Below are 16046 nucleotides of genomic sequence, written 5' to 3' on the forward strand. Positions count from 1 at the left end.
TTTTAAGTTGTAGAATGATATTGAACATCTCTAATATAGTATACAATTCTCTCTCTCTCTCTCTCTCTCTCTCTCTCTCTCTCGCTCTCTCACACACACACACACACACACTCTATCTATCTAGATGATGTTTTAAAGGGATGGATGGATGGATGGATGGAAAGACGTTGTTGTGGATTAACTGATGAATGGGCATTTGTTTTAATTGCAGCATCACTAACATGCTGTCTAACCCACATTACATTTTTGGTTTGTGCACATATGTGCGTGGGTGTTTGTGTAAAGGAGAGATAGAGAAAGAGAGACAGAGAGGGCATGTGTGTGCTTGCCGACAGAAGGGTGTGTGCTCTTGTTTTTGAGAAGGGTTTCCCCGTGTCTGGCATCCGCTGTGGATTCTTGGGCACTACTCACATGGAAACACCCCTGAGCCAGCCCACCACTGGCATCGGCATCAACAGCCCTCTCGCTCTCTTTCTCTCTCTGTCCAGTTTTCTAAAGACAAATCTTTTCCACTATCATTTTTCATGAGCTCAGTCACATGCCCCTGCTTCATTGCCTTATAACTTATTCCCCTGCATTTGCATTTACCATCATCTATAAAACTTTGGCTTCTTTAAAACTGGGAAACACTGGGAAGGGAACAAAGCAGTTCAACCTCTGTATGGATTTTTTGTATTATCATTTACTAAAACTAGTTTTAGTAAATAAAAATAGTTTTAGGGATAGCTCACCCATTAAATTGTATCATTATTTATTCAACCTCATGTTGTTCCAAACCTCTTTCTTACATGAGACACAAAAGGTATTTTGAGAAAATATGCATTGCATATAATGCAAGTGTATAAGTATCCAAAATGAAACCATAGAAATGGTCCAAGCATCTTGCACACTATATTCATAATCTATAGAATTGCATGTGTGTGAGTAACAGACCAAAATTTAGATGTGTGGCTAAGATATGCTTGAACAATTTACCTTTGTGTTCCATGGAAGAAAGAAAGATTTGGAACAACATGAGGGTGAGTAAAAATGACAGAAATGTCATTTTTGGGTGAACTGTTCCTTTAGATAAATGTTAGATGAATGTTTTTGCAAGATTAATCAACACCATAACTGTTAATGAAAAGGTGTTGAAATGAATCTGAGGTCTGTAGTGCTGTGTAGTCCTCCTCTGTGGGTTCAATCTGGAAGGAATGGGTTGTTTTTGTTATGAGTAAAGAGGAGGCTCCCACAACGTGACTCACACACAGGGAATCCCTCTGTCTCTCTCTCCTTCTCTCTGACCATTGCTTCCTCTCCGCTGCAACGTGACTTCGTGCACTCTTTTCCCATCTGTACTTGGAGCGTGTCTTAAATGGAAAGTCATAGACAGTAATTAATATGCAAAGGGAGAGGAAAAATACTGAGGCTGAGAGAAAGAAAGAAGTGTAGAGAAATAATTTAAAACTAATTGGTGATTGAAAGTTAAGCTAAATGTTCAAAGGGAATTATTGTAATTAATACTGCCCTATAATAGAATAGAATAGAATAGAATAGAATAGAATAGAAATGTTTGTCAGACTTTGAATGTCAGCTTGACAAAGCCTTGTTTGAATGTTTGAAAATCTTACAGGTTATTTAGGCCTTGTGTAATTTGATTACTGCAGTTTGAGGGGATGCTGTTACTAGATGACTTTTAAGGTGTTCTGGGTTGTTGCTATGGATTAGCTGTTACTGTAGGTAGGTAGGTAGATAGATAGATGGATGGATGGATGGATGGATGGATACTAGATGAATGGATGGATGGATGCATGAATGGATGATATACATGAATGGTTGGATGGATGCATAAATGGATGCTATACATGGATGGATACTATAGATGGTTGGATGGATGGATGGATGGATATTATAGATGGATGGATACTCTAACTGGATTTATGGATGGATACTATAGATGGATTGATGCTATAATGGATGGATGGATACTATAGACGGTTGGTTGGATGCTATAAATGGATACTATACACAGGTGGATGGATAGATACTATAAATGGATGGATGATGGATGGATGGATGGCTGGTTAATATAGATGGAAGGATGATACTATAGATGGATGGATGGATACTATAGACATTTTGGATGGATAGATAATACAAATGGATGGATGGATACTGTAGGAGGTTGTATGGATGAATGGATGGATGGATAGATACACAGACAGACAGACTAAGATAGATAGATAGATAGATAGATAGATAGATTTGTATCCTTTGTGGCTTTGTATAAACGTGTCTGCTGAAATGATCTGGGCCATCCACATCAGAGTCATCTGTGATTAATATGTGTATGTTACTAATCTGAGTTCACTGTCTGGTCTAGGTATCACAGCACAGTCAGACACCTCAAAGAAAGATTTTGGCACAGGCTGATGACTAAAGATAAGACATCTCCTTTTCTTTCTCTGTAGACGTGGACAGAGAGGAAGAGGGAGAAAGAAGAATTTCTCAACTTTAAAGTTCTTAAAGTTGGCATCCTGAGATGCATATCAGGTTAATATTGTTGGAGTGAAACTCACGGTGTCAGTGGTAGAGCAGCTTGTTGACTTTGTATGCAAATTCGTAACAACAGAACTTGTTTTTGTTATCTTTATTTGACACTGGCCAAGCCTGTGATCTATAGTGGTTCCTGGTCAAATTGAAAATTTTTCCACTGACTGGAAAACGTCTATGTGTTTGTGTGTGAGTGCTTGGGCCAGATGTGTTACAGTTAATATGTGCGTGTGGGAGTGTTACGGAACAGTGGGGATTCCTAACAGAAGGAAAAATAGAGGGCAAAAAAAGAGCGAAAGAAAGAGGTAGACACAAAGAAACTCCCTCATGAGAAAGGAACGTTTTTACATCTGGACTCGCTGGACTTCACTGCCTGCCCAGCTGTAAAACCACTTAAAATTATTTTTCCCCACTTTCTTTTTGCATTGGTCTTTGAGTGCATATGATAATGCTGTAGAACCACGCTTTTGCCTGGAGCGTCTTATTCTTACCATATAGATTTAAGGTATCCAGGTACAGACCTGTGTGTGTGTGTGTGTGTGTGTGTGTCACACTGATTGAAGTCAGTCTTCGTTAGTACAGTTAGTTGACTTAAATCTGTCTGTGGTCATGGGTGGTTCCCGACGGCACAGGTGAATATTGGTCCCCACTTTTGTCCATAATTACCTTCTCAACCAATTTCTTTGCACCTAAACTTATGGTGAACAGGCAGATTGTAGTTTGATTACACACTTTAAATGCATCAACCCCCAGTACTGCTTAAAGGTTTAGTTCACCCAAAAATGAAAAATGCCGCTCAGAAGTGACGAACGCGGAAGCGCAGAGGAGAGATCAAAACAAAACAACAGTCACTTATTAAAAGTACAAAACAAGGATTTGTAAAGAAGAATGTCAGAGGATTTCTATGTAAGCCAAGAGGAGACTGGTTTTCCTTTGCTAAAATAAGGAAACTTTGCTTACTTTGCTCCTGTTAACAAGTGGTGGTTTTCACGAGACTCACCGGCGCATGCGCAATGCTGAACTCATACGTCATCAGCCCGGAGCTGCTTCCGTGTACAACTGTTGGCGCAAGCTACATTAAAGTGATTATTAAGTTTTGAATATGGATATTTTTCTTATAAAAACGCATCGATCCCCCGGAGCTGTGTGAGACATTTTTTATGGATGGGTGCTTTTTATTTAACTTATTAAATAAGTTTATGTAATTTAAACCATTATAGCCATAGAACATAATAAAAACAACAGTTTTAAAAGAATTCTGTTATTGTAAAATAGTTATTTGACTGGCTCTCCCTCAATGTAAGTCTAAGGGGTTTTATTTATTTATTTATTTATTTATAATCATCCACATGGCAGTAATCTAAAGCAGGGGTGGGGAACGTTGATCCTGGAGGGCTACTGTCCTGCAGAGTTTCGCTTCAACCCTAAAAAAAATACCTACCTGTATCCTGAAGTCCTTGATTAGCTTGTTCAGGTGTGTTTGATTAGGGTTGGAGCTGCAGGGACAGAGGCCCTCCAGGATCATCGTTCCCCACCCCTGATTTAAAGGGTTGTTCAAATCCCTAACCTTCCCTATTAGCATTAGTAATAGTGATGCTCATCTTAACAAGCACCACTAATAATGTTGTAAGTTGCGAGTCATTTCTATGGGTCTTCTGTGTGAGATGAGTTTGTTCTAGAGAATCTTCGTGAATGAAAATCTCATGCGGGAGTCCGCCTTTCACACTTCAGAACAATAACCTCCGTGTGAAGGAGCCCTGAGGTTTGGCTTGTCCTCAACAACCCTCGGCAGCAATGGCGCACTCTCACAAACAAACCAATCACGGCCACAAGCCTCAGGGAATCCCTGCATTGTCTCCTCATTAAGGAGCAACAAAAAATTATATTAGACATTCATAAACAGACCATCCACAACAATGGCCTTGCAGAATTTGGTGTCTTTTATTGTTTTTAATTTAAACGCAATGAAAAGGATATTTTTCGAGCACATTGTAGCGTTTTAACGTGGCATAGAAGAGCAGCGCTCCTCGCCCGAACACTCCGCAGCTGCTGTTCATTAGCACGTTCTGGAAAACTGGCTCGCTTGAGCATCTGCAATTAGGGTCATCCCAGCCTGAGCTCCCCTTTCTCTCTCGTGCCATACGCTGATCCCTTTTGCCCAGAGGAAGAGGGGGAGTCGCTCTTTGCTGTAGCTCGGGGAGGACAAGGGAGTCTATTCACAACACTGTGGCGAGCAGGTCTGCGTTGCCGCATCTGTGTGTGTTTACAGTACAACAGTCTGAGGGACGCTTTTGGACATGCACTACCACCACCACCACCACCCAGCTCCCTGACTGCCTACTACCCCGACTGCCCCCGGACTAAGATTTCTTTCTTTGTGGCCCACCCTAATCAACAACACAACAGGGCTTTTGATTCTGAACTGGGCTTAGGACGAGTTTGGCAAGTACAAGCTGATCCAGAAACAGTTTTCGGCTTTTGAAGTTAGTTTTTGAGGGGCATTTGCTGACAGCATCACTAGCTATTGGTCATACTCAGTACCTAGTACATAAAGGAATAGTTCACCCAAAGCTCATCCTTTGCACATTAATATGTCGTTCCGAATCTGTATGCCTTTCTTCTGTAGAACACAAAAGATGCTATTTTTCATGTTTTTTTTTTCATCCGTACAGTGAAAGTCATTAAGGTCCAAAGTTGATTTGGACTCTGCATGATGTTCGTTATAACATTGACACGTTCTTCAAAATATAAGTCATACAGGTTTGGGGCGACATGAGGGTGACATAATTAAAATTTTTGGGTGAACTGTCCCTTTTAGTATTAAAGGGATAGTTCACCTAAAAATGAAAATTCTGTCATCATTTACTCACTTTGTAAAGTTGTAACAAACCAGAATTAGTGTCTTTCTTCTGCTGAACACACACACACACACACACACAATATATATATATATATACTGTGGAATTCAATGGCTACCGGCAACTGTTTGATTACCAACATTCTTCAAAATATCGTCTTTTATGTTCTTTTATGTATAGCGATCAGAATTTTTTCACCAAAGTTTCAAAAGCCATATTTAGGGACCAGAATATCATAGAGATTCGGGGTAGGCATTTTTGACTTGAACGAGTAAGCAATGACACAGAAATGTCTGAAAACCACTCTGAATGTCTTAGCAATTGCATAGTAAGACCCTATTTATATAAAAACTCTAGTTAGAGTTTGGTATTTGAAGTATGTCAGGTTGACCTTGGATTTCAAGAAAAATAGCTCGGGATATTTATTAGTAATGGACTTGTTTGCTTCTCTCTGAGCAAGTATTCTGATATGACATGGTTAGTGGCTGAGTCTTAGGCCAAAGGATTTTTTGAGCACCTTGTCAGATGAAGTACATCATGTCCTCATCAGTTCTCCAGCGTGGAGAGCGGGCAGGTATTCCACTCACATGGCTCAGTCTGAGCAGAGAAGAGGGCTCTTATGACCACAGGCTCCACAGTCCTGCACTAGCACTTAAGCACGTCCCACTGGAGGGAAGGCTCAGGGAAAAGGTTTAAACTTTGCAGAGACGAGGAGAGCAAGAGAAAGGCTGGGGAACAGAGTGACTGAAGATTGTGAAAGAGTTATTTATAAAGAATTAGAGCTGCAGTGACTAATAAATAATAATGGATTTGTTATTAAGTAAAACTTGCATTTTTTCACTGAGCTTGTTGAACTTTTTTTACTGATATATTCTCATTTTGATATTTATACTACATCTACGTCAAGTTTGGGGTTGGTAAGATTTTTTTAAAGGGGTCATATGATGCGATTTAAATTTTTCCTATCTCTTTGAAGTGTTACAAGCTCTTGGTGCATAAAGAAGATCTGTAAAGTTGCAAAGACTAAAAGTTGAAAGTTGAAAAGCTAAAGTCTCAAATCCAAAGAGATATTCTTTATAAAAGTTAAGAATCAGCCACGCCTACCTAAAACGGCTTGTTCTAACATGCCCCCACATGTCTACGTCACAATGTGGGAAAATTTGCATAACGCCACCCAAATGTTCACGCAAAGAAAGAAGGCGTAACTTTTATTCTCACTGTAGTATTGTTGCTGCCACCATGTCGTGAAGACGCTGTGTGTTTCGTTGTGAAAGCGAAACTACTTTGTTTGGCCTTCCAAAAGAGGACGAAATCCGCGTCGTCATGCCTTGAGCTGATCCGTGCTGGTCGCTGAGGAAATACATCAACTTCGCACTGTTGATCGCCGGATCGGCTTTCACCGTGGACGAAGCGGAGTCCAGCCCAGGGTCGTCACATGTGGTTACCGCAAGCCCACCGGCCACTCTTTTCGTCGAAGCCGGCCGCGCCGTTCTCAAGCCCACCCGCCGCCATTCACTCAAGCCCGCCGTGTGTGATGCCATGTGTTTCGTTGTGAAAGCGAAACTACTTTGTTTGGCCTTCCAAAAGAGGACACACAAATGCAGACGTGGTTTTATGTTTACGCGGCGCGATGCAACACGTAAAAAGAGAGTATAAGTCATTATAATATGTAATTATGTCCCCACTGGATGCAACAAATGCCTCGTTTATAATGAGTTTTAATGTTTTTGTCTCGTCGCTCCGGCCGGACAGGGCATCACAATATGGTAAGGGGCGTAACATTTCCGTCACACGCTTGAGGTATTCGGCCAATCAGAGCACACCTCGCTTTTCAGACCGATGAGCTTTATAAAAATCGGCACGTTTCAGAAAAGCAGGGCATAGAGGAGAAACAATAATGTACAGTATGTGGAAAATAATGTGTTTTTTGAACCTTAAACCGCATAAACATTTCATTACACCAAATACAAAAAATAATGTTCTTTTTAGCAACATCATATGACCCCTTTAATATTTTTGAAAGAAATCTCTTAAGCTCACCAAGACTGCATTTATTTGATCAAAATACAGTAAAAACAGTAATATTGTGGAATATTATTAGAATTTAATATTTTTGTTTTATATTTTAAAATATTACTTACTGCTGTAATGCCAAAGCTGAATTTTCAGGAGCCATTACTCCAGTCTTCAGTGTCACATGATACTTCAGAAATCATTCTAATATACTAATATTTGGTGCTCAAAAAGGATTTCTTATTATTTTGCTGTTTTGGATACCATGACTTTTCCAGGATTCTGACCAGTAGAACGTTCAATAGAACAGAATGTATTTGATATAGAAATCTTGTAAAATTACATATGTCTTTACTTGCCACTTTTTGATCAGTTTGGCGCACCCTTACTAAATAAAAGTATTAATTTCTTCCCAAAAAAAACTGACTCCACTCACTCCAAACTTTTAATATGTCATTTATAAAAAGAAGAGTAAAATCACTGTAGATAGACAGATTTAACCAGAATATATTTGGCTGCTGACTGTGCGTACTTCGTGGAACTGATCTGAAAAAGAGCAGGAACAAAAGAGAGAGAAGGAGACAGTGGGAATGGAGGATCCCTCTAGCATCACATTACCTTCCAGCAGTAATGACAGACCGTTCCACCACATCACAGACCACAGCGCGACTAGCCAGGGATGCCCTCACTGTCTGCCCACGAAATCTAGACCCCACTGTCTAAGCTTTCCTTTAAAATGTAATCAAAATAGTCTCAGCATTCCATCTTTAAAGTCTGAATAATATGTCTGGAATATTTTGTGAAACTCTAATGGAAAATTACCACCGATGCCAGATTCATCGCAATCAGACGTTACTCCACTATTGTTAGCACGCTTCTAAATCTGATGCTATTCTGATCTATTCGCCGCATATGCTGTTGAGTAACTTCATAAGAACTTGACAAGTCATTTGTCTTGAAATTTGACCAGCAATTTGTCTGACTTGAAGCTTGGGACCTCATATAAATATTTCAAAGAGGTGAGAACAATACATTTGATCTTTCTCCGTGGTATAAATAAAGCACTCAATGTCTAGGAATACAGTCTTCAGGGTCCACTGGAGCATATTTGTCATAGAAAATGATCATGGAAAACCAATACAGTCTTTTCCACCGCATTCTGTTTAAACCCAGGAGCATCATCAATGTGAAATGTATGATAGCAATATGCAATTATGTAAAATTATGACAGCAGACGAGCCAATCGAAAGTTTCAAAAGATGCGTTGTCTATTGTTTTAAATAAAATTAGAAGAATTTCCTTTCTTCTGCTTGCTTTCTTTTCTTTTATTCTGTCTTAGACACAATGATGCTTTATATTTTAATGTGTGCGTCTGTGGTTTGCCCTAGCGGGTCTCTGCTGTGACCAAACTACCCTGTGGTTTTCTCCTGCTTTTACGGCCTGAGTAAAAACGTCTTTTCAGTGATGTCTTAACTGAAAATAGCAAACGAAACCTTAATATGTCTTTTGTTCCCGAACGTTTGTGTGGGAAAGCCTGTTTGCTCTGAGAAACCGGAGGCTGAAAATAGTTAAATAAAACTTTTTATAATAAGGAGAAAATAAGCCAGAGATTGGCGATCGAGAGAAAGGACAGATGAGAGTCTGTGACGCTCTTTAGCCAAACAGCCGCTGCTCATTATCTGAAGCAGAGTTTACCAGGCCTTTTATTGGACCCTTCAGACACTATTTGTCATGAGTTGCGAGATTCCACAAGGGGCTGATGTAAGCGACTGGTCCCCCTATAGCCAAAGCACGTCACACGCACACACTTCTTGGCTCTGGTAAGATCATTAGGATTGCATCAGGCCCCCATCTGCCCAAGCGGGTCAGAGGCAGACAGGACATGATGTAATCGCGAGGCTGACTGCAGTATAGCGATAGCTCTAGAAAGACTTTTTAATGTTAGACTGAGGGTGTCTGCGGCAGTGGGTCTCTACTGGTTTTCTGATTTTTGCTTCAGGACCCAGATTTTACATTGGATCTCGAGTGGTGACTCAACACAGTACCAAAAAGTAAATTATTTAATTTTATAATTTTTTATTAATATGAAAAAGAATTACATAAGCACAACAAATTAAAAAAATATTACGACAGGCTAAATAGGAAAACTATGGGGAAATATTCTATTAGTATTAGCCATATTACATATACATACTTTGCACCAAAAATTCATAAAAACAACTAAATACATTTATCCCCATCTCATCTATTTATCTATGCTAACTATGCATAGTTATATGGTTCATTATTATTTTTTATGTATACTCATTTTATTTATTTTTTTCAAATATAAAAAATTCTGTTGAATTTAGAATTGAAGCTCTCTGGTGTATTCCTTTGCATATGTGAGGTGAATCTTAATGATATGCTATAAATTTGTGCTCTTTTTTATTTATTATTTGCAGATGGCCACCACATATGGGAAATGGAGGCCAAAGTCAACAGAGAATCATCCAAATCTGTAAGTCTGCCATTTTTCACCTATTTTTACGATTAAAAAGGAAGCCAGATGAAATCCTGAGAATTTTACTAATTAAATAATACAAATATATGCATAAATATATAAGAAAATGAGTTTAAAAGAAAGATTTTTTGTTGTATTGTTGTGTTTGAGGCAAACAGGTTGTTTTTTGTGTCTAAAGCGGATATAATGTACGTGTTGAGCCCTACTCTCTGCTCTCGGGAGGAAACACACTCACACACACACATACACACAACACACGCAAACCTGCTCCTTGTTTTCTCTATGGAAGATTCTTTCTGTGAGAGCTCAGGGACCACAGTTTAGACTCTGGGATTAGACAGTGTTTGTGTGTGAAGCACTGCACCTGCTCCCCACACCACACACACTTGTTAGGTAGCACATGTCTGTCTGTAGAGCTCAGACTGTTGGAAGAGACCCATTCTAAAGGTCTTAACCGTCGGTAGCGTCCAGCTAAGAAACATAGACTTAACTTAAATAAAGTTCCGGAATGTGATAGAATGTTTTAATCAAAGGCAAAGGCACCAGCTATTTACCATTTGATTTATAGATTCTCATAAAGCGAATGTATAATTGCATAGTGACTCTTTAATTGCTTCTCGGCAGAACTTTCAAATGCAAGTTTGGGTCCCACTATCAGAAAATGAGCTAGCTAAAATTCCTTCAAATTTACGGCAGAATTTTATTAGCTTCTGTCTGAGCTCATGTGTTCATGATAAAATGAAGAGAGCTCTATGGCTGTCACATATTTTTTTAGGATGAATTAATGTTTGTTTCTTCCGTGCATGAGCCAAAAGCTCCCTGAAAGCTAGCCTTTGTCTGGTGTCTCTTGGTTCAGAACTTTATGAGAGCCTCCACGCCTGGTTTCAATGCTCAGCAAGTGAATGGAGACCATCTGTTTGAATGGAGCATTAATGTGTTAGACAATTTTTTACAAGGACGCCTTTGATTTCTGCCCCTCCCTGCCCTGCTGTGTGTGTATATGTATATTTATTTAATGTGAACCATTTTCTCACACAGTCTAAACCACATGGCTCTTTTAGTTTGGTAAGCTGGCTTGTGTCAGCGGCCTTTTGGAAGTTTTGGAAGGGATATGTTTGTCTTTTCACAATTGGCACATTCATGTGCAAATCCAGAAGATAAAGCTTGATCTTCTCTAAAGTCACATTACTTTTTCATATAAATACAAACATTTGAAATTTGTTGCTAGAATGTGGTGTCTGTATGCAGATGCAAATGAAGTTGACATGACATTTTTTAAAATAATTTTTCTTTTGTTACCGATCTCTTAAATAACACTGTATATTCAGTGCGATCAAACACACAGTAAAATGGTAATATTGTTACATTTGATTATTACAGTTTTATTATATATTAAAATCCAGTCTTCAGTGTCACATGATCCTCCAGAAATCATTCTAATACGCTGATTGGCTGCTCAAGAAGCATTTCTTATTATTACCAGTGTTGAAAACAGTTGTGCTGCTTAATATTTTTGTGGAAACAGTGTTTTTCTATTATTCTTTAATGAATAGAAAGTTCAAAAGAACAGCATTTATTGTCATCAACAGTGTTAAAATCTTTACTTTCACTTTTTTTAATGTATCCTCGCTTAATAAAAATGTTAATTTCTTTAAAAAAAAAAAAGTCTTACTGAGCCCAAACTTTTATATAGTAGAATACATGTGCATTAACTGAACCAGCCTAAAACTAGTTTTTAGTATGATTTAAAATAAAGAAACAACATTTATGTTACCATTTTAAGATTTTATTACTGTTTTGTAACATGAAATGTCATCTTTGTCACAATTTTGGCGATTTCAATCAGTCTCAATGAAGTCGATAAGAACTGTAGGCCTATTGCCAAAATAGCTTCTTTTGGGCGTAACCAAGATGAGGCAGCCAAATGACCTGAATTGCCTTATTTTTTTTCATTGAATATGCTGTTCCACTCAGAAGTTCATCACATTACAAAAGTAAAATGAGTTGTGAAAGACGTTGTTAATTTTGGATTTATAGGTACATGGGTGTGTCGTTGCAATTTTAACACATTATTTAGAGGTAAATTTGAATTTTGTTGCAGTTTGCTGTGGGCCAAGGGTCCTGAGCACAGCTGTGGATCAGACTAATGGATGAAATTCTCTCTAACACATTGTGCTTGGTCTGGCTTTGCTCTGCGGCTGAGGCGATGTGCTAATATAAATAGTCGGGGAGCTCACCTGCACATGGTTCTAAAACCTGCAAGAAGACTGATGACTTCCTCTCTGGCTACTGTACAGCACCTCCATCAATCTCCTCTCAGCCACACAGGGTTCATCTCAGGGTGGAGGAAGAGAGGTTGGGGGGAGATAGACAGTTTGACACTCCCAGCACCTTTCTCATACTGTAGTTACAATCGCAGACAGCTCAGCGGTCAAAAGTTCAGTGGTGTCTGGAGACAGATAGGGGAGAAGCGCAGTCTGGACGGAGTCCCCGGACACTCTCTCATTCAGGGTGAGAAGCGCAAAAAAAACACCGTCTGCTGCATGCAGTTTGGTTTGTCTGAACCTCATCTGCCCCGAGCTCTCAAAGCCACAGTCGCTGGATGCGTGTGCGGCTGTTGGATGGAGCACATGGTGTGAGGTTAAATAATGGAGACGGTGTTGTTAAGGATTTTGGTATCTAGAAACAGTTTTCATTCAAATGTCTGATGAAACCATTCCAAATGATTGTGTTAAAGTTCGTTATATTTTCCACACTTAATATCCAGGACTACTAGAAGTACAGTAACCCACACAATGGCTCTGAGGTGTTATAAAACCACTTTTCTGTTTGTTTGAGCATCCTGACCAGCACAGCAGCATTGTACATTTATTTTGGCCGTTGGTCACTTAATGAAGGTTGAAGGTTTTTTCCCCCTCATTCCTGTCACCTGGTGGATTTTGGGTTCCTTGCTTAGTTGGGTTTCAAAAGACATTTAATATTACATAATTTTATCAGTTTGACAGCAGTGGTACAACTGGAGGAGAACGTGAACTGAATTGAGATGAATAATGGCACTATATTGTCTAGGTGCTTGATAGCACCGAATTTGTTTATAATTGACAAATTTGCAACGTTGAAACTGATATTGAACTGAGTTGAATCAACGCTGAATTGACTTGAGTTGAATAATGACACTAATGTCTTCAGTTGAGCTGCTTATCACTGAATTTAATTAGTTTCATACCGTATTGACCCGAAAATAAGGCAATATTTTTTTCTTGGAAATACATTTGAAAAAACGCAGTCGTCTTATATTCAGGGTCTAGACTTTGACATGTCAATAATACACCCACAACAATAGGTGGCACCAAATACGCATAAAACGAGTGTGCCATGAAATACTTAATGTAATGTGTGTTGTAAAGATCGCGAGTAAAAACAAAAAAAAAAGAAAACCTTGCAGCTGCATGAGTCGTGACTGTCACGTTAGCCTGATGGGACCAAACTCCCTTTGTGATTTTAAAACGTAAGACAGTACCCAGATTTGAAGACTACAGTAAGATTTAACTTCTACTCTTAATAAGATATTGGTAGGTTACTATTAGATGGATAGCCTAAATGTCCTAATTCAGATGGGCTACCTGTTTTTTTTTTTATGTGATTGTTGGTACATTTTACCAGTTTTTACCATATTTTCAAAACAAAAATTAAAATAGGAAAAATATGCAATATGAAAATAATTGAAGACAAAATGTGTTTTACTGAGAAAAAACAAGATTTGGTTTTTAAAAAGCTTTTTTCCAAAAGGTACATCTGGAAAAAGGGGAGTCGTCTTATAATTAGGGTCGTCTTATATTCGGGCCAATACGGTAATTGATAAACTTCACAGTTATTGAACTGAACTGAAAAAGACACTGTTGTCTTTGGTAGAGCTACTTTATAGTTGAATTGAATTTGTTCATAATTGAAATATCGACACTGTTATTGAACTGAATTGAATCAACATTGAACTCACTCAAGCTGAATAATGACAACTGTCTTCAGTTGAGCTGAATTTAACTTGTTTCATAATTGATTAACTTTACACAGTTATTGAACTGAACTGACTAGAGCTAATTAATGAAACTCTAATAAAAAAAATCTCAATATATTTATTTCCACCGAACTGAACTGTAACGCTCACCGGATTCAATTTCAGCTCATATTTTGAATTTCAGGTGGCTTTGCTTGTGGATGTCCCACCATACCGGAACCAAAGAATATCCAACCCAGTTCAAGTGAATTTCTATGTGTGCAATGGCAAACGGAAGAGAAGCCAGTACCAGCGTTTCACATACCTGCCCACAAACGGTAAAAAAAATCACCTCCTTCTGCTTGAATTCATACACACTCCTTTATTTATAATCTGTGACTGAATTAATTCTGAAGAAATTCTGAAGCCTTTTTAGTGGATGGAATTGTGGCTAGTTTTTTTCTTTGTTAAAATCATTTCCATAAAATTTGTTCTTTTCCATACCTGCTCCGGGAGCAGTGGAAGGGCAGTGACAGGGTGGGGTCCAGTATGTGAATGCTATTATTCAAATCCAGACTGGTTGCCAGGTGAAATTTAAAAAAAAAATGACTTGACAGCTGAAAAGTCCTAACCACTGCTAATTCCCTCAGGCCCAGTGTGCGTAACCAGTGGGTGGTTCAAAGGCTTGAGTCAGACCCAACTTGTCCCAACCCTGTCTCTTGAAGTGTGAGCACTGCAACTGCAGGCCGTCCCACTCACACTGCAGTACTGTCTTTTTTTAGACTGGACATTTCTAAAGATTATGCATTGTATCTGTCCAGCATATTTTATGAATAATTGTCTTTTATGGCAGAGGTTTTTAGGCCAAAGCAAAGGACCCCTAAAATAATCACAATTTTTAATTCATTTTTTAATGCATCTGTTGGTGGATCTTACTTTTTAAATTATTATTGTTGTGCAGAGTCAAATACATGTACATCAATTGTACGTCATACATTTAATGTGGGTGGAACAATTAAACATTTAGCTAAACATTAGGTCCTTTATAGGGCAGTCTTAAGGTCATTGCCAAGGACCCCTAAAATAATTATTTTATTATCATTTTTTAAATAACTAATTATTAATTAGTTAAATAAATAAATAATATTTAATTATTAATTAAAGTAAATAATAAAAATAAATAAATAATAATAAAATATTACATTTAAATTGATCATTAATTATTGATTTAAAATGTAAAAACTTTTATTTGACATTATTATTATTATTTAAATGCACTTAGAATTGCATCTTTTTATTAACCATTAATGATGTGCAGAGTCATATGTATATTGTACATTTTAATTAATGTAATGTGCAATGTGCAAATGAAGATTTTTTTTTTTTTTTACAAAAACTGTTAATTGGCAGATCCCTTGCAGAACTGTTGCAGACACCTGTTTATTTATAAGTCTTAAATTACATTTTAAGATAACACTGTTTATTATGAATCATGATGAGGTCTGTTTATTTTATTTCATATTAACACAGAATAACAAATGGGTCCTGATGAGTATAATGAGTCTATAAGCTTCCGTGGTAGGTGTTAAAAATCTGAATCATCTGGCTTTTGAGGTTAAACATGAGGCGGAGTGACAGATATCTGCCTGCCTCTATAGTCATGTGCTAGAAGCCTCATTTCCCCTTTCTGGGCTTAAAATAGGTGTAGACTCTATTTTAAACTTGTGGTCGGTCTGGGCGGCACAGAGAGTTCCCCTTTTTCTCTGTATTGCTGACAGAATTCAAAATAAAACTTTAGGGCTTCTGTGGAGGCATGTTGGTGTGAGGGATGTCTCATCGCTGAAGAAAAATAAACTGCTGCTGACAGTCTGTTGAGAAATGCAGCCAGAAGTTAAAAGGTGAAAAATGTAACATCATGAGGATGAAGAGTTTGTCAACAACAGATGAGTTCTTCCCAGTCGCTCAACATCTGTTCACCAGAATCACATACACCAAGAAACATCAGTGAGGTAGTTTTTAGTTGTAGACAAGTAGTCATGTCATTATCAGTCTTTTCAATGCCTTCAATAATTGGATGCTGAAAACAGAAGTACATTAATGACCTTTTGAAATTGCTTTAGAAAAGTTTTCTTTTCTGCAATGGTGT

At 38.2% G+C, this 16046-nt stretch overlaps 1 protein-coding gene across 1 annotated transcript in view; it reads left to right on the forward strand.

Annotated features, from left to right (window-relative positions):
- The window catches only part of nfatc1 (nuclear factor of activated T cells 1), a 44819-nt gene that overhangs the window by 16252 nt on the left and 12521 nt on the right, over positions 1–16046 (forward strand). Inside the window, exons 7-8 of the mRNA XM_016281389.1 lie at positions 9848–9903; positions 14106–14238. Of these exons, the coding sequence (XP_016136875.1) occupies positions 9848–9903; positions 14106–14238 (189 nt within the window). The remainder of the gene's footprint in view (positions 1–9847; positions 9904–14105; positions 14239–16046) is intronic.

This window comes from Sinocyclocheilus grahami, unplaced genomic scaffold (genome assembly GCF_001515645.1).
Source record: "Sinocyclocheilus grahami isolate Dianchi unplaced genomic scaffold, SAMN03320097.WGS_v1.1 scaffold149.1, whole genome shotgun sequence".
Classification (NCBI taxonomy): Eukaryota; Metazoa; Chordata; class Actinopteri; order Cypriniformes; family Cyprinidae; genus Sinocyclocheilus; species Sinocyclocheilus grahami.